This window comes from Mycteria americana, chromosome 6 (assembly GCF_035582795.1).
Source record: "Mycteria americana isolate JAX WOST 10 ecotype Jacksonville Zoo and Gardens chromosome 6, USCA_MyAme_1.0, whole genome shotgun sequence".
Lineage (NCBI taxonomy): Eukaryota > Metazoa > Chordata > Aves > Ciconiiformes > Ciconiidae > Mycteria > Mycteria americana.
In genome coordinates this window covers 23,622,845-23,645,391 of record NC_134370.1, presented here as the reverse complement: position 1 = coordinate 23,645,391, position 22,547 = coordinate 23,622,845, and the positions used below count along the sequence as shown (strand labels likewise).

Here is a 22,547-nt window from a genome sequence, read left to right as displayed (position 1 = left end):
CTGTCACCTCCCAGAGCAGAGCGGATTCCAGTGTTACTGCTCCAGAGCATGAAATGCCCGCGTATGTATTGAAGCCTATTATCATTAGAAACACTGAAGAGGAGAATGGAGATTTTCAGTTTGACACAACACCCTGTGGAAAGCCAATACAGTAAGAAAAAGGCAGGTTTGGTCTACTGCTTACAGTAACCTGTAATGAGATGAGCAAAACAGGACTGACTTTTCTGTTTTTTAACGTATATCCAGCAGTTAATAAGCTCTCCAAGATCACTTTCATCCTCAGTACTTCCCACCTGCTGCTGTGCCAGACCAGCCACCACCTTTCTCCAGCCTGTCTGTTTAACAACCAGGGATGACACAGAATTTGTTAGATCATGCCTTTGTGCAGGGAGCTGTACTAGATCTCCTAAACTCTTTTAAATCCCACATTTTTGTGATTCAGTCCTTCCTAATAATTTGTCCTGCTTACAGCTACAACCCCAGCAGGACACTGCTGGACTCCCTAACTAGATAACTTAGTTTCTGTGCACGACCTGGCAGAGAACACACAAGAGATTCTCTGCCCAGGCTGGGAATATTTCATCTTCTACCTACAGCGCACTTGTCCAACAACTCATTTTTCTGTTTCCCACAGACCAGCACTGCCAAGGGAGCTTGGCTGACTGAAAGAAACATCCAGTAGCTTAAATGCACCATAAATCTGAGATAAATCTACCACGCTTGCAACCCTGGCTGAAGAACAGGTGCCTAAATTGTTTGCAGGAACTAGAGAGGCAGCCTGCGGTGGTAGGTAAGGGCCCAGCGAAGCAGAAAGCAGCAGGCTGCGGCATCGTTGGGAAGAAAGCAGTTTCTCCCGCTCTTCCAGAAGAGGAAAATGGAAATCCAGTTTTGTTAAAAGAAGTCCAAGTTGTTCAGCTGGAACCAAAATAAAAGACAACATATTAAGAGAGAGAGAGCGCACAAAGCATGCCATCAAAACTACACTGTTTGCACTTCCCTCGTACCATTAGCACGGGATGAAAGGTGTGTAACCTGAGGAAAGAGGAGGAAGCAGACTCCATTCAGTACTCATACTTCCCACAAGAGAGGGTGGGACTAGGAGAAGTAGTAATATATTGAACCTGAAAATTTGTCTTCTACATTATGCAACTTAGGGTTGAAGGTATTTATTGCTGTGCATGTTCTGCTTTTTTTTTTTTTTTTCTTTTTTAAAGCCCAGGTAGTCTGAACCACCAAAGAGGGGGCAATCAGATCCCTTAACTAAATAAAGCTTCTCTGCTTGCTTCCACTTGATTACAAACCATGAGGGGCTTCTTGACTAAAAAAGGAGAGGAAAACGAGGCAAAGCAGCTAAGCAGCCCGCTGGTGAATCAGGACGCACGTAGTGGGCCTAGAAATACCCACCACTCTCCTCCTGAGTCCCTCTAAGACCTCAAAGCTGCTTGAGAGGCAGCTGACTTTAAAATATTTTAACACCACCTGTCTTCCACCTTTTATCTGAAAACAGTACTCTAGGGCCAGATGAGATACCCACCTGAAAGCAAAGAAGAAACATCAGTCTATCCCAAAATATGTCAAGCTTCATTTTCAGACTACGCCTACCTAGAATTTTAGTCTAAAACTTAACTACTGCCAATAGGAATTGTAGGTGTCTGAAAAATTGCAAGTTGAGAACACAAAATGTTCCTACATGGGAAGTTGGATGGGATGAAGTTTGCAACATCTCCCTTTTTTCCGAAGTGGAAAAGTTCCCATTAAAATCAAAACCTCCCACCTTCAGGGCAGTTCCAAGCCGGGATAATTTTTCCTCTCCAGACCAACGAAGACCCTCTCCGTGTTCACTGGATCTCCTCTTCCTTCCCTGGTTGCTGTCCACACAGGAGAAGGGCTCCATAGCTGAACTTGGAAGGTAGCTACCACCACTACGTTCATCACCTCCATTGAGGACAAAGGAGTCCCCCGTGAGCGCTAAGGACTTTGCTAGGTTCTCCTAGTTTTCTGATTTAGCAGAGAATAACTTGACTGTACACATAATTATCTGGTCTCAGGTGGATCGAACTGCAGCAAGACTTTTTCTTGTATCTCTTACTGTGGAGGAAAGGCCATTTCAGAGGTGGGACACAACCAAGGGAAAAAAGCATCATAAAACACATTTTTAAAATTATTAACAATTTCACCTCCCCTGTCTATGCCTTAAAACACCTCACTTTCATAGTCTCATTCAATATATACGCTAGTCACATGCCACAGCTTAGAGACTGGATTTCAAACAGAGGCTACAATGAAGAATCAACAAAACCAAGAACTGCAGGTAACATCAAACACTCGTCACTGTTCAGAGCTTCAGTTTTGGTGAACTCTGTCATATTATGACCATCAGAGAAGCTTCTGGAAGAACAGGATAAGTCAAACTCGATGTTCCATGTTGCTTTTTAACTTCCTCATTAACCAGTGGTCAAGAACTTTTTAGTGTAGAAAAAAACCACTTTATTGCACTGGATTTTCTAACCACAGAGAAAGTGATGATTTTATTAAAACAAGCTCTGCTGGGAAAACGCATTCAGAATGCAGAACAGATGTTTCCCAGACCTGGTGGAGAGTCTATAGCAAAAACCTTTCATAAACCCCGGGGCCCTGGAGATCTGAGCAAATTATTTGAGAGAGATCCTTCAGCATTTCCTGTCAGTGGAATAGCTGAAGTTCCCTCAATTTACTTAAAGAAAAATAAATTAAAGAGGAGAAGAATTCTGAACCCCAAATTCCCTGCAGGAATCTGTTTTTCATATTCAGAGTAAGCTGACTAGCTGCAATAACTCAGGAGAGTCCCAGGGTCCAGAGGCTTGACAAGCAGATGTGTCAGCTCCACATCAGCTCTGCAAATGCTTGTGCAGGGCGAGGACACTGGCCTCCCAGGGAAGCTCACGAGAAGAGGAAGGTGAACACAGCTAAGCAAACGCAGGGCTGCCGCAAACATGAGCTGCAAAGCACTTAATGCACCAAGCCCTCCTGCTGGCCATCCACGTTTGGAGCGGCACGGCAGGCAGAGCACAAGTGTAGGCAGCACCGTTCCCCAACACCCTGTGTTTTCCCTGGGCACTCCCTGCTGTTCTGGAAGTGGCGGCATCACTTTTATACTGTGATGCATCTTCTTTTTAAAGAAGGCATTGCAAGAAATGGGACAACCTGACCCAACCTCTCCACCAACCTTTCAACCGAGAGTCAATGCTTAAGGGGAGCAATGCTCTCTGGAGACAAGGAAGGACTGAGAAGACTGGAAGGGGCCCTTTCCTGCAGGCTGTAACAACCACCTCTGTTCCCTGGGGTAAAAAGACAGACAGACGAGAGAGAAAAGAAAGAAAAAAGTTACCCTACAACCTGTGTAATGTCACCGATTTCTTCCAGTGAGAAAGAGTCCTGGAAGTCGCTGGCTTACAATGCTTTTACTGAGGCAAGTGAAAATTAAAAGCTGAAGTGAGTACACAAGTACTTTGGCCATGTGCATGTCTCTGCTCTATGTCCAGGTCCTCAGACACAGTGTGCAACTTCTCCCCTCCCAGCACATCAAAGCAGTAACGTGTAGCACCAACTACCCCGCCACCCCGTTGCACTTCATTTCTCGTCAATATGATGGATCAAGATCTATTTCTAACAGGTGTCTGCCTCTCCATCACATTCCTCTTGATTCCAAATAATCCTCCTCCTTCCCTGTCTCTCCTTTGAAAGGAAAGAAAAACAGAAGTGAACTTGCAGGTGATAAGGAAACCGTAAGAGCTGGCTTGGGTTCACCCATTACTGTTCTAGCCAGCAGTACAAACCCTCCCGACCCCCCTGCTAACATCGCTTTCCCTCTGACCTGCACAGCCTAATTGCTTCAGCCTCGCTCTACTCTGGGCCCCTTCGGACATGGCCACGCACAGCTCCCTGCGCTGCCCTGCAGCATCCCTCTGCCCCGTTCCAGCTGTGGGCTCCCAGTCAGAGCCCTGGGCTCTCCGCAGCCCGGCCAGACCGCTCCTCCCACTCAGCCTTCCTAATCCTTTTGTTTTCCCCCTACCTTGTTTATACTGGATAAAAATTAACTCAAAATGAAAACACTACACTGGAAGCTAAATTATGTTTGAATGCAATTAAAACTCCTTCCATGGAGAGCATGTGGTGCCAGCACAGAGAGCTTTCTTCCAGCTTGCTTTCTGCCTGGATATTCAGACACTCCCAATCCTGGAGCTTCTTGGAGAGTTTTTGGTGCCTTCTTACCCCCCAGGAGCCTGCACCATGTTTAACAGACAGTTGAGCACCCTAAGCAGGTATAGCTGAGATACCCCGTCTGCTTGGTTACCTACCAGCTTCACCACAGCTTGTTTAAAGGACACCCCAAACTGCCTGCCAACAGCAGGGAAACTGAGGCTCAGGCCAGCACTGAGGCAATAGGGCAAGTGGGACTTGAAAAGCTTTGGGAAAAGCCAAACGTGGCCACTGCTGGATAGCCTTAGGCCACCTCCAGCCCCATGGTCAAACAGATGCCCAAATCATTTGCAGTCATTAAAGAAGCGGCAGAGGAGCTTTCCTCACTGCAGTGAGCTGCCCCCTGAGAGCTGCGGGCAGAGGAGCTGCCCCGTCCGTCCCAGGAGCTGCCCCGTCCGTCCCAGGGACAGCTGCAGTTCGGTGGGGGAGTCAGGTCTCAAACCCACTCTCTGCCACAAACTGACTCCAGGATTCAGCAACACCATCCACTGCGCAAAGAAGAGTGGCTCATCCCCTCCCCAACACGGCTTTATCCATCTCACGCTATCATCTCCGCTGTAGGAAGTGGAACAGCAAGATAATCTGAATATTTCCTTTTGCCTCTGATCTTTGCCCCGGAGAAACTTGTTACCCGTTCCCCAGGGCTGTCCAAGTCACCATCTGGCCTCAGAACTACAGCAGCAAACACAGTCCAGCATTTCAGCCTAAAACTAATTTGCTTTCTTTCCCCACTTGACAGCTGAATAAATACTTTGTCCTTGCCATTTGAAAAGGGGAGCTGCAAAGAAGGTTTTTTTTGTCCACTGTAGTTACAAACGCCAGCCTTCTTTCCAAATTAGGCCTGAACAAGCAGCTCGAAGTGAACACATTTCTTCCACAAATGTAACCCCTTTCTGTTCACAATCAACCACAAGCAGTTTACAACTTCTTCTAATTTATTTGTTGTTTGCTATTATCCATCAAGCCATTTTGGCTACCGATTGTTTCTTGGACCTGCCAGCTATTTTGCCGAACAGGGTAAGCAACTCTTACTTTGTGGGCACAGCAACATCCCTGCTTGAAAGGAGAGAGCCTGAGGGTCAAGGCATCCAAGCCAGCCTCACGGAGTGACCATCCTGCAAGACTGCTCTCAGAGCTTATTAGACCCTACTCTTTCACTGACAGCTTCTGCCTCCGAATTGATTTGCTAAAACACTCTCGGAAATGACAAGGCAGCCTACACAGTTGAGACAAATTCAATTTTTCATTTGAGCAAGTATTCAAGGAAATTAGGCATTTGCCCAGATCTGAAACAAATGCATGATTTAGGCAATTCTGCTGTTATTGGCTAAGCACTGTTGAATTTTACAATTAGGGTAATGGATTTAACTTCCAATGTAATTTCCATATGGATAAACGGATCTCCTCAAGTACATTTGCCCATGTGTTCCCTGCATCACAGTTAATTAATATAAAGCTATTTAATAACCTCCACTTAAACACAAAAGACTATTCAGACTCTTCTGGCATCAGTAAAAGGAACAGCCTCCCAGTGTGTTACACCAGCTGTAGACAAGAGCGAAAGAAAATTTAATTAAGAGCAATCGAGAGCAAGACAGTGGCAAACAGAAATCAGATGTTATAAATGCTCTACGTGGTGACCATTCCAGCTCCGTAAAGGGTTAACAAGGCCATCTAGCACCAACTTCCAGGTGCTTGAGATGTGCCCAAAAGAGAACTTAGGAAACGGGGAAAGCGGTGGGGCTGGGAGCCAAAGACAGGCGAAGTCAAGCAGGGAGCAGCAGGGCTTCAGCATTGTCTGTGCAGCGACACTGCTGCAGCTATGGCCAAATCTGCAGCTATGGCCAAAGCTGATGGTGGCACCACATTGAATAGGAAGGAGCTATAGAAACAGGCTGTTTGGAAGCAGCTTGGACCGTGGCATCAACGCATATAGTTTCTGCAGATGTCTTTGGGTGCTTAAAGAAAGTTAATTGCTCATTAACAAAATCCAAGCTGATTAATTTCTGGTGTGCAGCATTTGACAAGAGCGATACTGAGTCATTGCCTTCCTGGTTGATCTCTGAAAGCAGCATATGAATTGGACTCACAGGATAAACACCACCAAAGTTTCCACTAAGAATGAGTAAGTGGCAGAGTTTGAAATATCTAGGGATTTTTGTTACAATGGAGAAAGCTTTATTGCTTGTGTGGATTAATTTGAGCAATATTGCAGAGCTCATAAAATCACTAAAAGGAAAACTATGCAAGTCTGAACGTTGGGCTGCACAGCAGAAATAAAACCACTTATTTTGACAGGTAGAAGGCCACCATCCAGAAAACTTGATTTCAGGGAACAGTGCATTTACAAAACAAACTTTGTGGTGCATGTGACCAGCTGCCATGGGGAACCCAGACACGAGGAAAAAATACACCTTACTCCACGGGAATGCAGAGCAAGTAGCAGGGCTGCATCATTCAGGCTGTGCTCTGGCAAGGGCCAGATGGGATCTTCACCTATTGCTTGGGACTCTCTTTACCCTGCCCTGCAGGACCTTTAATCGCAAGCAAAGGGGAAAGAAGAGATAGACTTTATTTCTCCTGCAGCGAGTGAAGCATTTCTCTGCTTGTTACAGGCCAAGTTTGGAACACCACAGCCCACTGTGTGAAGGAACACTGCAAGCCCCACTGGTCCCAACTGGTTTTGAAGCAACATGTCATACTGGAAAAACCCTAGTCCAAAGAAAATCGGAGCCTGTGTACCTTTTGGTGGGACAGGTGGAGTAAAGACTCTAGAACCTCTTGTTGCTACTCAGGCACATCACAAGCAGCACCTCATTGCCTAGGGAGGCAGTGGACAGCCCTCCATTAACATCTGATGTTGACTCAAGCGTTACCTAGCACTCAAGGACCACTCTCTCCCCCCCATCGTACTTCAAGGTCACATAGGGACTGTACAAAACACAGCAAAAGTAGGAACAAAAACCACATTGGGAAGCAGGGATAAGGGAACAGTAAGACAGCATTTGTCAGCATGTGAGACAGCTCTCCATGGGTATCACGTAAGGGAGAGGTCTGAGGAGGCAAGTAAGGAGAAGAACAAACTCCCTTCGGTGAATATAGGAAGGGAGAAACTGCCAAACACACCGAACCCTCTCCGGGCAGGGGCAAGGTGAAACTGCCTCCTGAGGGAGGAGAATACAGAACTACGGGAAGGGGCTATGGGCGACCCAAGGATGACTGGGGATCTCTAAAGCAGGAGAGCTGAATGCGCAACACGCAGGAGCTTGTAGAGCGAGGAAATCAGAAGAATCCTCCACATGTACAAGGGCAGGAGCAAAGAAAGGACCTGCTGCTCTGCAGCTCTCTCGTGCCCCCACATTGAACAAATAGTGGAATTCTTCCTTACTGGAAGCAAGCAGCACAGAAAGGGCTAAACAGCCCAGCCAAAAGCACAAAGCTGGCCCGTGCTGTGCTTCTGGAATTGCAAGGTGCAAAGCCCTCCAGAGCAGAATCCGTGCCTGTGAACTGAGTGCAGCTCACTGGATGGGCCAGGACGTATGCCATGCAGCATATCCCCAGGTCTAGAGCCGAAGCCTGTGTGACCACCCCACAGGCACTGTCCCCAGGTCTAGAGCCGAAGCCTGTGTGACCACCCCACAGGCACTGTCCGACTGCCAGACAAATCCAGTAGCAGTGGCAGGATGAGAATGGGCAGACATGCCTGACAAGCCAACTTCCCCACTCCTGACAGCCACGGACCAGGGTGACTCAGGGCTGCTTCTCCAACCTTGCAAGGGAGATCTGTCCTCTTTGCACATATACACCTTCCACGCTTTGGCACCTTGACTTGACCACCTTCTCTCCTCTCCTACTGTCAGGCACCAGACTGGCAGGCTCTGTTCCTGTCACTAGCAAAAGGGCATCCCTAAGATCAGCAATTAGAGAGAAAAATCCCTCTCACCATTTTCCAAAAAGGACTTCAAGATGGTACTCGGGAATCAAAAAAGAAAAGCATTTGGAGTGAAAATATCAACCCCTAAGATTAGCATTTGCTAGCAGGACAGCCTTAACTACAGGGGGAATTAGAAGGTTCATCAGCAACAGCCAAGGGTCATGGGCTTTCTAGGCCATTATCTTTATGCTGAAGAAAATCAGGCAGGTCTGAGAAGGTTGCAATAGGATTGCAAAACTCTGGGCTGGAAGGAAAAAACACAGTATCTGCTTTTCTGCAAAGAGAAGATCATTGGCTTATTGCACAGAAATGTGGACTTGGGAAAGGGAGTAACTCAGAAAAGCAGTGTGAACAAGAGCACTCTCAGCCCTAGAGGACTTAGCTAATTCTTCCAAAGGGGAGCTCCTGCCTTGCCTTAGCAAACTACAGAGCTACGGGAAATTCATTTCATGGTTGTCTGCTCTGGTAAAACCCCTGACTGAATGGACTCAAAAAGGTAAACATTGGGGCTAGTCATAGGAAAATCATTTGGCACAGCTAAACAAACCTCAGCATCAGGCCAAGCGTCAGGCATTTGGCACCTACCTTTCCACAGAGCGGGCTGAGGCTCCTCTTCCTGTTAAGAGACTGCATGGACTACAAAGAGACATCCCTAGAGTGCACGTCACGTGTTGTGGAAAACTGAAAGGAGGTATGCAAACAGATGGACAGAGCCCTCAGACAGGTCTCTTGGAACAAAGATGTTCCTCTACCCACATAAGAGGAAGCAACCTTCACTAAAGATTTCCCAGTGGAAGAGCAGACCCCTGTAGAGAGTTCACAGATGTGGGTTATGTTACAGCACGTACAGCCAGTTACGACCAACACAGCTCAGATTAAGTTAGCACAACCCATAGATACGCTTTAAGCCGAAAGGAATTAAAGGCTGAGCCCCAGGCAGCCCTGAATCCAGCAATGCTGAAGTCCACCCCTTCTACCCTGAACCAAGTGCCACTACAGCAAAGCACCAAACATGAGTTACAAGGGAAAAACAGCTTGAGCTTGGCATGCATGTGCTAAGTCAGCTGAATTTAACCATCTCTCCTTCAAATCCATAAATCAGATCTTCCCTCAAATCTCAGTCAGTCGTGGTCCAAAATCCCTGCATTTTTCTGGAACTGCATTTTGCAGTAACTTAAATTTCACGAGAAACACATCAGTAGCATCAAAGAGGACTTGGAAGTAATGTGCAGCACTACTCCTGGCCACAGCCCCTAGACTGAGCAATCTCTCCTCCCAACGTGACGCAGCAGAAGCCCCGCTTGTGACTACTTCCAGCACCTTAAGCATTCCAGTGGAGAAGTCTTAATTCTCCAGCCTGAGGCTAAACAGTACAGCTCTTAGCAGGAGAGCTGCACTCCAGCAACCTGTCCTGCAAGCAGTCCCAGCTCACATGGGAATCAACCCCTTGCCTCAGGAATGCACCCAGAGAACAGTGAAACGTGTTTCAGGGGCTGACAGCCCACCACACATGAATGAAAACCTGCTATGTAACTTGAAAAGCACTGTGGTCACCCTCTCTGTACCATACAGACTTTCAGGCATGCACTCGCACAGGACTGCACATTCTTCTGCTCCCTTCCAGCTCTCTTCAAGGTTTGCCTCCATACTCCAAAGCAGTTTATGCACAGTGCATTTAAATCTGTGATTCCTGGGTTGTCGTGCTACAGAAAAAAGCTATGAGCCACTCCTGAAACAGGAAGAGTCCCGTGAAACAAGGTGACCAGATGCATCCCAAAACAAGAAGCAGCAAAGCAGATGTGAGCCTGGTGCAGATCTCGTGAAGCAGCAGAGTAGCTGCCTGCATTTTCATATCATGCCCAAGAACAGTGGAGCTGGTGTGTGCCAACAAACCAACTCTCTGCTCTTATTAAAAGAAGGTTTAATGCAGAATTCCTCTCTGCCTCATTCACCAGAGAATAACTTGCATGAATTTGCTGCCAGAGCCTGCAGCTATTCACGGCAGCCCCTGTCCTGCCTCTGATTTCAGTAGAACCCGGGGATCAAACATATTCTGTCCCAGCTGCACTGTTATCTGAAGTATTACTTACTCTAGCCAGCAAAGATGCTCTGTAAATCCTTCCTGCCACTGATCTGTGGCAGTATGAAAGCCTCATCAAGGCCTTCAAGCCATGAGCCTAAAAACCTCTCAGAATCAGAGGCAAAGAAAACCTGTTTTGACTGTTCTTGAAAAGCATTCTTGGCGGCAGCGGGTCGCAGAGTCAGTGCCTCAGCAGCAAGTCTAGCACAGCATGGCATCAGCGAGGGCAGCCAGACTCCCATGTCTTCTGGTCTGCTGGTGCCAAACCCAGAAGAGACAAACTTGCCTTTCTCACTCACAGAGGTGCCTTTCAGGACTAGGAACTTCCTCTGTGATACAAAAATCAGGAAAAGAGCTAATACATCAGAAAAGTCCTCTTAATCCCTAAACTGCCTGAGAAGACTTAAATTAAGCCCGTTAGGATTAAATAGGCACATCCTTCCCGTGGGCATGGCAAGGAAAGAAAAGTCCTTCTTCCTCTGTAGCGAATGCTTCAGCAGATAAAGCAATAAAGCAAAGGCAGTCTCCTTGCACCAGCAGACTCACTTGGGTCCAAAAGAGAAGTGACACTGTGCAGTTACGCAGCCTGTCTGGGGACTTTCTTGTTTTCCCACATTTCAAAGCCATCTGGGGGTTCTCAGCAGCACAGGAATCCTCAAAGCTTTGTCTCAGGTTTCTTCTAAACTAAAAATATATTGTAAAAGCAAATATTTTCACTAAAGTAAAAAAAAAACCTATGAGAAACTTTTCAAAACTGTAAGCTCTTTGGAAAAAAACTTTAATCAAAGAGATTAGGAGATGGTGAAGCATGGGCTTGCTGAGGATAGCACTCACTGGCAGATCTCCAGGTACCAGATTCATTTCATTATGTTTTGAACCATTACTGTACCTCTACAGGGCCAGATCTTAAGGGTATCCACTTCAACACCACTGCATGAGAACAACTGATTTTCATAGTAAACATCTAAACTTTATACCACAGAAACAGAGACAGGGAGGTAGCTAACAAACAATTTAAATGCAAAGTAATGCTTTCATTTTAACAACATCCCTTACTGTTTTTCCTCCCATCTAGCTGCAAAACATTTTTAAGGGGGAGGAGGAAATTTCCTGTTTGGCAGATTTTTAATGTGGCATTACAGATGGTAATAGCAAGGTGAATGGTTGATGTGGAAGGCATAGTTTGGCCTGCAGAATCTCCAATAATACAAGAAGCAGCAAACAAAAAGAACACAAGCAATTCTCTGAGCTTAGGACCTAGGTTCAAAGGAGAGCAGCCAATGGGGGGGGGGGAAACAAACATTATTTTTCCTGGTTTAGAAAATTAGAAAAATTTTATCTCGACTCAAAGAAAGATCAAATCGAGCAACTTTAAACAGTTCTTTTACCAGATCACTGATGAGAGTAAAACTAAGCTTCAGGTAAAGCAGAGCTGAAGTTGAGAGATGTGTGGAAAGGAGCACAGATGTCATATTACTGGAATGATTTAAAATTGGGTTGGAAGAAAGCACTTTGGAATAAGTCTTCAGGGAAATTCTGAAAGGGTCCAGATGAGAAATTAACTCACTGGTAGTCCCGAGCCCTCTTAGAAGAGCAGGTCTCCTGGCATTCATTCAGCGTTACTCTGCACTGTGTGCAAATACTCTCTACTAACCCACAGCTCAGAGTCTTAACCAAGGCAAGAGAGATCAACATGCAGACACCTAAGACCTGCTTGGATTAAACAGGTTACGCTTAGCTGTAGACCACCATCATGCCTGCCTTTCCCTCAACAGGGTCTGAAGAAAACCCCACTGCTATAAACATATCAGAGAATGATGTTTGCACACAAGTTGCTATTGCAAAGCCTTCTGCAGTTTTCAGCTGCTCAACCTGTGCTCTCCCTGACAAATTCTTGGAAAGGAAGCTTCTTTGGAGCAAAGGAGACTGCTCACATGAATAAGGACTATCAGGTCATATCCCACACTGCAGAAGCCTGTAAGTACATACCACACGTGATGCAGTTCCCTGTGTAATGCCAATTCCCTACATGTGACCACTCACACAAAATAATCCAGGCACACCAGACAGAGACATCCAGACAAAGCCGAAGAGGGACATCATTGCTGGAGCTCTGAAGCAAGGTACCAAGCTGGGTACCAAGGAGACAGCTACCCCTAAATATGAATTCCACATGAGCCAGAGAGATCTAAGCCAACATCCATCAGAGGGAAGGAACCACGACCCTGCCCTGTGACTTCACCAGGAGGACAATTCTATTTGGGAATGAAACACTAGCTCCAATATTTGCTGAGAAAATGCTTGGAAACACTGAACTTCAAGGCATCCCATTCTCCCAGAAGCCAAACCAGGGGCACTGCTGATTCAGCAAAATAAAAGGCATCCCACTCTCAAGCAGGCTCACAAATTTGGAGGGTCTGAACAGTGATTATGGCATTTCTGCAAGTAGGAAATTAATACAGAAAACAAGCCTGGAGCACATCCATGCTGTGAAATTAAGCTCAGCACAGAGATCTGTGGCAGAATCCAGGCTGTCCTCAGATCAGATTCCCTGCCCCTCTCTTAAGGGCCTAGAGAAGGGCATAGCTATCTTTCTAGACAGGAGACTTTCTAGACAGGAGAAGGTGAAGAGGAGAAGTTGGAATGGGAAAGCTTTAAACATCTGACAGTCTCAGGCCTCACGAACCAAGGCAGAGCATTTACTAAAACAGATCATCTCCAGTTGGATCCAATGAAGAACCATGTCCCCTGTCACCCATAAGAACATGGGAACCTCATTCTTCCTCCAGAGCCTGACAGCTGCAGGTGCTCCACACAAGCTAGCAGAGCGTATGCCCATAAGCAGCCCAACAGTGTCAAATGGCACAATTTTCACCCCTCCTCCCAGCTGAACACCGTTTTCTGGGGACAAGGAAACAACACAGGGGAAGAAGAATGCCTGGCCTAATAGTGTGTTCAGAACTGCAGCTCCCAGATGCGAAGAGCCTGTGCCTGTATATATGTATTAAGTACTTCCTCCACTATACAACTAATCCGATTAACAGCTTTAGGAAACTCTGAAATGTTATAATTCAAAGGGTCCCATTCATAAAAGGTCTTAGGCTGTCTCTGTACAGAGGTTGCATTCTTCCCACTGGAAATAAAAAAGCAGGGCGCAGGACTTTCTCCCAGGGAAGAATGGGTCCCAATCCCCACCATGCTGAAGTAGACCACCCTCTTACAATTCACACGAGTGTCAAGCAAGCTCCACAAGAGAAGAATCAACCCCTCCTGCCCCTGCAGAGAGCCCCCTCGCAGGGCAGGTGAACACAGAGATCCCTCTGTGCGTGCTCTGCCGAAAGCACGACAGTCACGGGGGCTGCCCATTTATCAGCCTGCACTTCCAGGGGCTGAAAGCCAGGGGAACAAACGAAGCCTGCCGGAGATGAGGACAGGGCCAAGGGAGTGACGTGACAACAGCATTCGCCTAATGCAAAGCATCGTATGATGCACCAGCTTTGCCTCAGTCAATAAAAGGTGCCAGGAAGAGACTAGTCCAACCACACACCATGAGCCATGATTGTAAGAGACCAGTGCCTGCATTACATGATACAGATGTGGATTATAAAATTCAGTTCATTTGCCAGATGGTGCGGGTCTGGCACCAGTGCTGAATGAAAGAAATGTGCTAGATACGACAACTAAAAAAGCCACCGTAGCAAACTAATACAGTCAAACACTGTCTGGCTTTGCTTCCCCAGCAGTCTCCTCGTCTAACTGACAAAGGGATGTAGAAAAGATGAACGCTGCCTGTCCCACTTAGTCCTCATTTTCTGATTTACCTTCTGCTCTGGAGGCAACCTACTCCTAATCACCTATCACCTGAGAACGTGCCACAGCCCGAAACATGACATGAATGGGCTAAGTGACACGACAATGCAGGATAATTGCATTTCCAGGGAGCAATCCATAACCTGAAGAACCAGACAGCCCTCCTCTGCCCAGAATTTCAGCATCTGCATGAGTTTAATCAGTTACATCAACATCAAAAGCATGCCTCTGTGCTGGGAGATGGACGTGACATCTTTCACGCTCATCCCAACAGCAAGCTGGAGCACGGATCCCCAGAACAGGGCCTACACAGTGCTTAGATGCTCTGAAAGTAAAGCTAGGCAGTCACAAGGATACAGTCACAAGAACCAGCCACCAGCCCTTATGAATGGTAGAGTATGAACCGAGATGCACAGGGGTCAGGTGAACATGGGATTTCCGTGATTTCTGTCTCTACCCAACCTTTCATCCTACTTGCTAACCTAACAGCTTCTCAGCAGAGAGAGAAAAGAAGTTTGTCTTGACCTGCTCTGTCTCCAGTCCCTCTGGTGTGTCTCAGAGCTCAGACTTCCAACAATTTCTTTCTTGCCAGCATAAAGCAGAGTAGAGGCAACAATACCGCAGGGAGCCCTCCAAACCAGTTGCAGAGTCTTTCAGAGACTGTTGGAGCTTGGAGTCCAGTCAGAGCTACTGAGTCAAGAAATAACTCTGGTCTGGCACAAGACTGAGCGTACCCAAGAGCTGTGTAGGGGGGCAACATTAGCATATGTTACCCCATCTATTGGTTTTACAGAAAATCAACACAATCGTTAACCTATTTCAATTATAATATCACTTCAAGGGTAGTCTGTATGCAAGACTACCGTGGGTTTTACCTAGGTAGACAGCTGAAAAAATGCATTATTTCATTAAGATCATACATTGCACAAAAAGGGGGGAGGACAATAAGACTAACAAGAAAACTAATGCCAAACTGAGTGTCCCTGTTTCAAACACATTTCCTTCCAAATTAGCAGAAAGACAGTCCCTCGTGGAAAGAGACCAGTGCTGTAAATTTGAAAATCTCCTAAGACAAGATAGGATTGGCTACATCAAATGCGACTCAGTTTTCATTTAACAAAGCTCAGAGTTGGATGCCACCTTCAGTCACATAACTAAGCTCTGCATCCACCTCGCTGGCTGTGGGAACAGGCACCACGAGTGAGAGGGAACTCCTTCCTCCCTAAGGATAAAACCAGGGGAAAGAAGGCATCACCACCCCAGGACTGCCCTTACCTGAAGTGTGTCTTGCGTTGCCATCTGAGTGCTTTGTTAAGTCAACAGTTCTGTCTATTTGAAACAGCTTCAGATCATCTTCATCTAAAGCGATATCTCCCCAAAAGGCAGCTGGAGAGAAACAAACTGCAATTAGTTTAGTTTTTAGTTTAGAAGGAAAGTACAGTTCCTATGCGGCCCATTTTGCACCTAGAAGGCTATTACTCCATGGACCAGAAAAAGGTAATACACAGCAGCAGTTTTAAAAGTACAGATGGAGTGCACATCGGTGGAGGCCAGGCGACAGCATTTAAATTAAGCCACTGTGCAGATCCACCAAAAGGAGATGATTAGCTGGGATTCCTTGTGTTACTCGTCGTTATAGGTCTGGCTCTCAACCAGGCACTAAGGTGGTGATATTCACTCTTCATTAAAGCCTACACGAGGGACAATCACTGGCATTTGCCTGGTTAGTGTGAAGGAGCTAGCTAAGTCACAGCTCAGACCCTGGCTGAGATGTTGCATCCCCACCATCCCCAGGCTAACAACTTGCCTAAGACAGGACAACAGCGGTGAAGCACTCAAATTCAGCAGCGTATATCTGAAGGCTACAGTTGTCAGCCTGCAGGACCTCATACACACGGTTAGCACTCAGACACACTGCGCTGGTCTAAATCCAAGCTGAGAGCCAGCCTACCGTTTCCACTTTGGTGGAGGAACGCCAGTTATTTGTCCCTTTGTGGATCAGTTACCCAGATTTAAGTTTGCAGAGTTTTTAATTTTGTAAAAATCCTTGAGTTTCAGCCAGAAGCCATGAAAATAAGGTAAACAAACTGATACCTCGACATTCACAGCTCAGAGAAACAGACTGGAAATCATTTGAGTGGAAAAAATTATACCCCGGGAGTATCCTGACCCAGTTGACGCTGCAGTGTATAGTTACCATTTTGGGAATTTGAACAAAATAAACACAGGCGATTAAGTAGTTGACCAAGCAGAACAGATCTGTCAGAGATAACAAACAGGTTACGAACAGAGCTGTTAAAACTCATATGAGAAGTCTGTGTAGGTTGATGAAAAATAAATAAAAAAAACCCAGAGCAAATTAATTGGTGGTACAGTTCAAGAGAATTCAGTAAGTCAGACAAAGAGCAAAGTTGAGTCACTGTCTGCAACAGCGACCAGATTTGATGGAAACATTTTTTTTTCTCTTGTTAAGTCAACAACATTTACATTACCTGGGGGGGTAAAAAACATCCCATTGCTACACTAGCATCACTGATCAAAGTATGTTAGACCTGAGAAACCAGTGGGTTTTACTGATCATCTCACTTTTACTGCCAAGACCAAATGAAATACGGACCTTTGCCTGAATATCAGAAACCTGCAATCAGATCTGTGGCAAGTGAATTATGAAAGGTTAACTCACAGAGTTTTTTCCGATACAATATGGCACTGGTTCTGATGCAGCCCTTGCCTCCTCTATTCTGCATCTCAGCACCTCAGTCGGTACAATAGCATTTGCTAACGTCGCTCTTCTGGGACATGGGAACAGCAAGAAGTCTTTGCCTGCGACTGGGCACATCCCAGCTACCGCAAACTGCCCCAGCCAAGAGCTGCTACGAGCAGCAAAGCCCTGGCATGAGTGGAGGGGGAGCTTGGAGTCCAGTCAGAGCTACTGAGTCAAGAAATAACTCTGGTCTGGCACAAGACTGAGCGTACCCAAGAGCTGTGTAGGGGGGCAACATTAGCATATGTTACTGGCATGAGTGGAGGGGGACTCAGATGTTTCCCCCTTTCCCTGGAACAAAGCTGTCTCCCCCTGGTTACCTGGCCACAGCAGAGGAATGGGAGACAGCCTCAAAGGAGGCTGGCTCTGGCTTTTTGGTTGGGTGTCCTTAACAGTGCTACCAAACCCCAGAGTACAGAAATACGGCAACAGCTCCAGAAGAGACCGCAGTTAGTGCAGACAAACCTATACACAGACTGACATCAATTATAACTAGGACAGATCCTCTCTTTGCTACACAAACACAGAACTCAGGCTCTCCCCAGCTTCTTGGCAATCCAAGCCCTCACAATGAACAGAGAAGAACCTAAAATACTGTCAGGTCCCCACCAGCTAACAAGTCTACCAGCACGGCCAAACATCCCAAGCTGATTGGGAATGGCCAGTGGAAGAAAGCAGAGAGATATACTCCTGTGACCTGCAATTTGAAGAAAAGACATTTTATCCATCCGGAGAAATCAGTTGCGCAGGACAATGTAGCAGTCAAGGGGCAGAGATGCAAACAGCATCCCATGTCATCTGATTCCCTCCCCAGCCACATTCGGTAAATCACTATGATACTGGCCAACTAGATACCCATTCCCCACCCTCCTGCCCAACCTATCATCCCATTTCAGCCCCGAACTAATTGCCACCACCTTGGGCTCTCAGTGGCTCTTTTCCATTAGTACCACAGAGTTTGCTTCTCAGGCTAAGGCAGCCCATGCCAAAGCACAGTTTTCAGGGCAAGCCTGCAGCATGGATTTACATCAACAGAATTGTTATGTTTTCCTTCCCAATGGAAGGCAGCAGTTTTCTCCCAGCCCTAGCAAAGGAATCTCTTTCTGTTACAAGGTCATACATCATCCTGAAAGATGGCCCACTACAAAAGCTGAATTTCCCTAGCATTTATTTCCAGCTCTCTGCAGTCCCAGTGTGCTCCAGGGGAACCATGATTTATCACAGTCCCGAACCAGCTGAACAACTTTCCTCGCTGGAAGTCCCGGCTGAGAATGCTGCGCTGCAACTTCTCCTGTGCTGTCAAAGGCTCCTTCCTAAAGGCACGCAAGCCTGAAAGACGCTTGCTTCCACCCCAAGGGAGCCGTCCCACAGGAAAGCCCATGTACTTTATTTTAAAGGGTCACAAGTTCAGAGACTGCTAGCAAATGAAGCATCTAAAAGCATCCCTTCTGATTTCCTTTACCAAGGTCTCCTTTTTAATTTAATGTGGGAGGATTTCCAAAAAAGAAAACAAAAACAAACAAAAAAAATTTAAATCTCCAAACAGCAGGCTAGCAAACTTGGAAACCAGTATTTCTCTTGGCAGAGATCTCTGCAGTGTACAGCCAGGTGCAAACTCTTAACACTCGGTGCAACAGCTTGCCAGCTTTTCTTTAAGAAGATGCATTAATCGCTCTGGATAGTAAGAACAGAGCAGCTCTTATTGAGGTTGATGGAGCCAATATGAGAGAGTTTGCTTCCACACTGGACTAGTAACCTGCACCAACCACCCCGAATGTTTAACCTCACCACCTCCCAGCATATGAAACCGGACAGCATTTGTCTGTTGGGGCAAAGAGGAAGGACGACCGTGTTTAACAAGCAAATCCAGCACCCAAATGAAAAAAGCAGCCTGGCAAGCTGTCTTCATTTTCAGCACATTTGTCCCCCAGGGAAACAATCCTCATGCTGGTGTCTGCACTGCGTGCGGAGCACAGAGGTGCCACGACGCCTGGAAGGTATGACAGATGGCACTGGGAAGGAGAACACCTCCTTCTAGGCAGAGGACAGGCTGAACAGTTTCTCCAGGTGCTTCACACACAACCACAGAGTCCAAACCCACCAATGCCTTCACATTCCTCATTTTCCACACTAAATTTGGGGGGGGGGCTCTGGCAGGCTCCCACTCCAAAGCAATGTGGCAGCCCAAAGTGTCTGCTCTCCGAAATCTTCACCGCTCTTCCCTGCAAATCACCTCCAACCTGGTTTTTCCCCCAACACCCCAAAGCAATGCCCTTCTCCCATTCCCTGCTTGCGTTTTCTCCTTTCCCTAGTCCTGAGTAGCACAATCTGATTTCAGGGGAGAAAAATAATTTTGCTGTCTCTTATGAGAACTCAATACAAAAGTGTTCACAACAGTTTAAAATATTCCTTTTCTGTGAAAAGTGTTTTTCATCCAGGCCTTTTAACAAAATTCTTGTCCTTTCTATTTTTTCTTTTTTTCTTTTTTTTATCCCCCAAAGACAACAAGTAGGGAAAAAAATCACCAAGAAAAGCTTCTGGTATTCAGCCAGAAAACTGAACAACATAGTTCCTAAAAATACATCTCAAAACAAAATGCAATATTGCGATTTGTTAAAAACAGGCTGATCTCTAACACTTCAAGACTTTCCCACAGTGCAGTACAGCAATGAGCATGGAAAACAAATAGCAATGTGAACCCAGATAGATGCCTTGGACTTGTTTCATCAATACTCACGACTCAAACTCAGTTTTCGCTGGTGTTCACAACCTCTGCGTGTAGGCAATAGCGGGGTTCCCAAGTGGGGATGCCTCATGACTACTCGTGCCAGTGCAAAACATCCAAGGAAGAAGCGTTTGCACAATTAACCTTGGCATCTCCAATTTTGTGAGCATCAACAGATGCCACTGTCAGGCAACCCAGGTAGCCTGCCTGTGTCTGCCCGACACAGACTCAGCTGTATCACCCAAGTGATGAGCCACACCAGCTGTTTGTGGCTCACAGGAGAATCGAAGGATGTGCTCTGAACCCACCCATGAGAGCAGTCACACATGTACTTGTGAGGGGCAATGTCTATCCTCCCACAGATCTCTGCTCTCCGTTATCCGCATTACTGAAAGATCCTAGGGCACCAGCTCCTCTTGTTCTAGAGTTGATTGTACCATATCCAAATAGTACAAGGGAAAACCAATGTCCCACCTTAGCAACATGAGCTACGGGCAAGGAGTGCTGGGCATATGCAGACACAGGTAGGCAATAATGAGTGCCACCTCCTGGCAAACAACAATATGACTATTCATGCACTGGCAAAACCACTCAAGTTATTTTTGAGCATTTGCTGCTGCTTCCCAACCTGACAGGTCTGAGCCCTGGGAGATTTAATTTTCAGGGCTGGCCACACTTTCATTAGGGCCAACACTCTGCAGTCTAACAATAAATAAATAACAGATCAAAGTGCATTCCCAGCACCTCCATATTTCTTTCTTCACAGGAAGACAGGTCTGCTGCTGTTACTGAACCGCCTGCTGGCACAGGAACCAGTAGAACAGTATTCTGAAGTATGCTAAGAAAGATTTATACCTTGAAGAAAAAGCTCACCACATTCCTTCGGGCAAAGTAACAACTGTGTCAGAAGGAAGAGCAAAGCCTCAAAATAAGGCAAGAAACCAGTGAAAGAAGAGAGAGAAAAAATCCCAAACCAACACTTTGGAAATAGAGCCAGATCCTGAGCATCAAACACTCAAGCCAAAGGAGGATGGGAACAAGTAAATGAGTAAAAGTAGTAAATGAGCGGCAGTAATGAGTAAAAGAAAAGCATCAAGACCGCCGTATTCGCCGTTACGGTTTCATCTGGACCAGTTTGTTTCTCCTCGGTAGGAACAATCAGAAGTTCCCACTGGCCAGCTTTAGGGATAAGCTGGCTTGAAGGCTCTGGCGGTAAACCCCTCCACACAGCAAGGGTGTCTGGAGCCAGAGCTGCCACCTGGCATGAGCGGAGTTTCCTGGCAATAGGGACTCAGGAATTCAGTGAGCAGAAGTTCCCCTGCCCAGGGAGCACGTTTTGTTTCAGAAACAAGTCTCAGTTTGTGGAGGAATGTCTAAGACGACAGTCCACTTCTAAATGGCAACAAACATTTCAAGAAAAACCTTCTCGGAATCAGAGTCTGAATCCCTGTTTAGACTTCTGAAGAAACCTAAATTGCCTAAATTATCATGCGTTGTGCTCCCACAGCACCCTCTCTTGGGAAGTTATCTGCAGGAGACCGAATTAGGCCAGAAATTCCAATTCATGTTCAATGAATTTCCTTTCCTGGAAGGTGACAATGCAGGAACGAAGAAATACTTTGGGCCTGAGTTTGTCCAAAGCTGCGAACATACATGTGAGCCTACACAATGACCAGCTTTAAGGAACAACACATGCTCTCAGTTGGCTGAATGCCACATTATTTTAACCAAGAACTGAACAATTCAGTGGCATAGATTATACTGCCTGCCATAATTAGGTTAGGAGAAAGATCTTTTCCTTTTAATATTCATAACTCTCCTGCTGGTGGTTGCTTCCTCACTCAAGGTCTTCATCTTTTCCACATTGACATGGCAGTCACTCCAGTCCAGTGATCTATTAATCCATTCCTGATACAATGAGCAACACAGGAGGGCATACGTGAACACACAGAGCGGGAAATCCATGCCACAGGCAGCAAAGCAGCTCCCTCTGCGGGCTCTTAAATGGTTAAACACCTGCTTCTTCATAAGAAAGTATGCAGGGGGATGTCTGCTGCCAATTCTTCAGCGTGTCTTACAGGGTTAAGGATGCTACTCCCCTGTAATCCGATGTGCAAAACCCAGGGGACTGGTTTAACCCCTCCTCCTGTTTCCATGCAAATTAAATTGAGTTATTTGAGCTTCATAACATTTTTGCTCTCTCTGCTTTCTGCTCTAGGTGACTGTGCACGTCCCATGGCAATGCCGATATGAGACAGGGCTTTGGCTGTGCATCTCTGAATTGTTCTCTGCGAAAGCTGCATGCAGCCTGCAGAGTGCCTCTTGGCCACATTTTACATGTAGGCAGGCAGCAGACTTTAGGAAGAAGCTATCATAGACACACAGATTAATGTATTTTGATCCCTACCCCCACCTTGGCTGTCCTTCTGCCCAGGCAACCCTGGCCCCCTCCTGCTGAGGGACACAGGTACCCTTCCCAGCTCCTGTCCAACTCCACCATGGCCATGGATGCTCCGTTCTGCTGAGGAGGGGGCTCAATTTCAGCACCTTCTTTTCCCACAAGCCAGGAAGGGCTTTCAGATCCAGCTTGCTCCCAAGTGCAAGCAGCATGCCCCTACCCTGTGCCACCACTTCAAAGTGAGATTCTTCCTCTGCAACTTCTGCCAGCTCAGCATTTCTTCCCTCCACCCTAGTGTCTAGTCCTCAGCTGGATACCACCCCTGTCCTTGCCTGGACATCTCTCCATTTGCTATGGCTTAGTGTTTGGGGAAGCAGTTTGCATATAAGGTAGGCTAGAAGAAAAACATCTTTTACTGCACTGAGCTAGTGGACTATGAAGCAACAATCTCTCTTTAGCGCAGCCAGGGCTGATGAGAAATCATACATTTTGTGTCTTTAGCTACGTACATCCATAAGCTGAGCAGCTGACACCTTCCTAGCCTGTAGAAGAGAGTGCACGGAAATTGCTTTTAAACAGGGGTAGGGTTCATGGGTC

General features: G+C 46.5%; 1 protein-coding gene across 1 annotated transcript in view; it reads right to left on the bottom strand.

The window, feature by feature from the left end:
* Nucleotides 1-16,263, bottom strand: part of TLL2 (tolloid like 2) — a 65,145-nt gene extending 48,882 nt beyond the window's left edge. The window contains exons 1-2 of the mRNA XM_075506599.1: nucleotides 16,158-16,263; nucleotides 15,339-15,449 (exon numbers count right to left, since the gene is read on the bottom strand). Coding sequence (XP_075362714.1) covers nucleotides 15,339-15,449; nucleotides 16,158-16,263 — 217 coding nt within the window. The remainder of the gene's footprint in view (nucleotides 1-15,338; nucleotides 15,450-16,157) is intronic.
* Nucleotides 16,264-22,547: the final 6,284 nt, after the last annotated feature.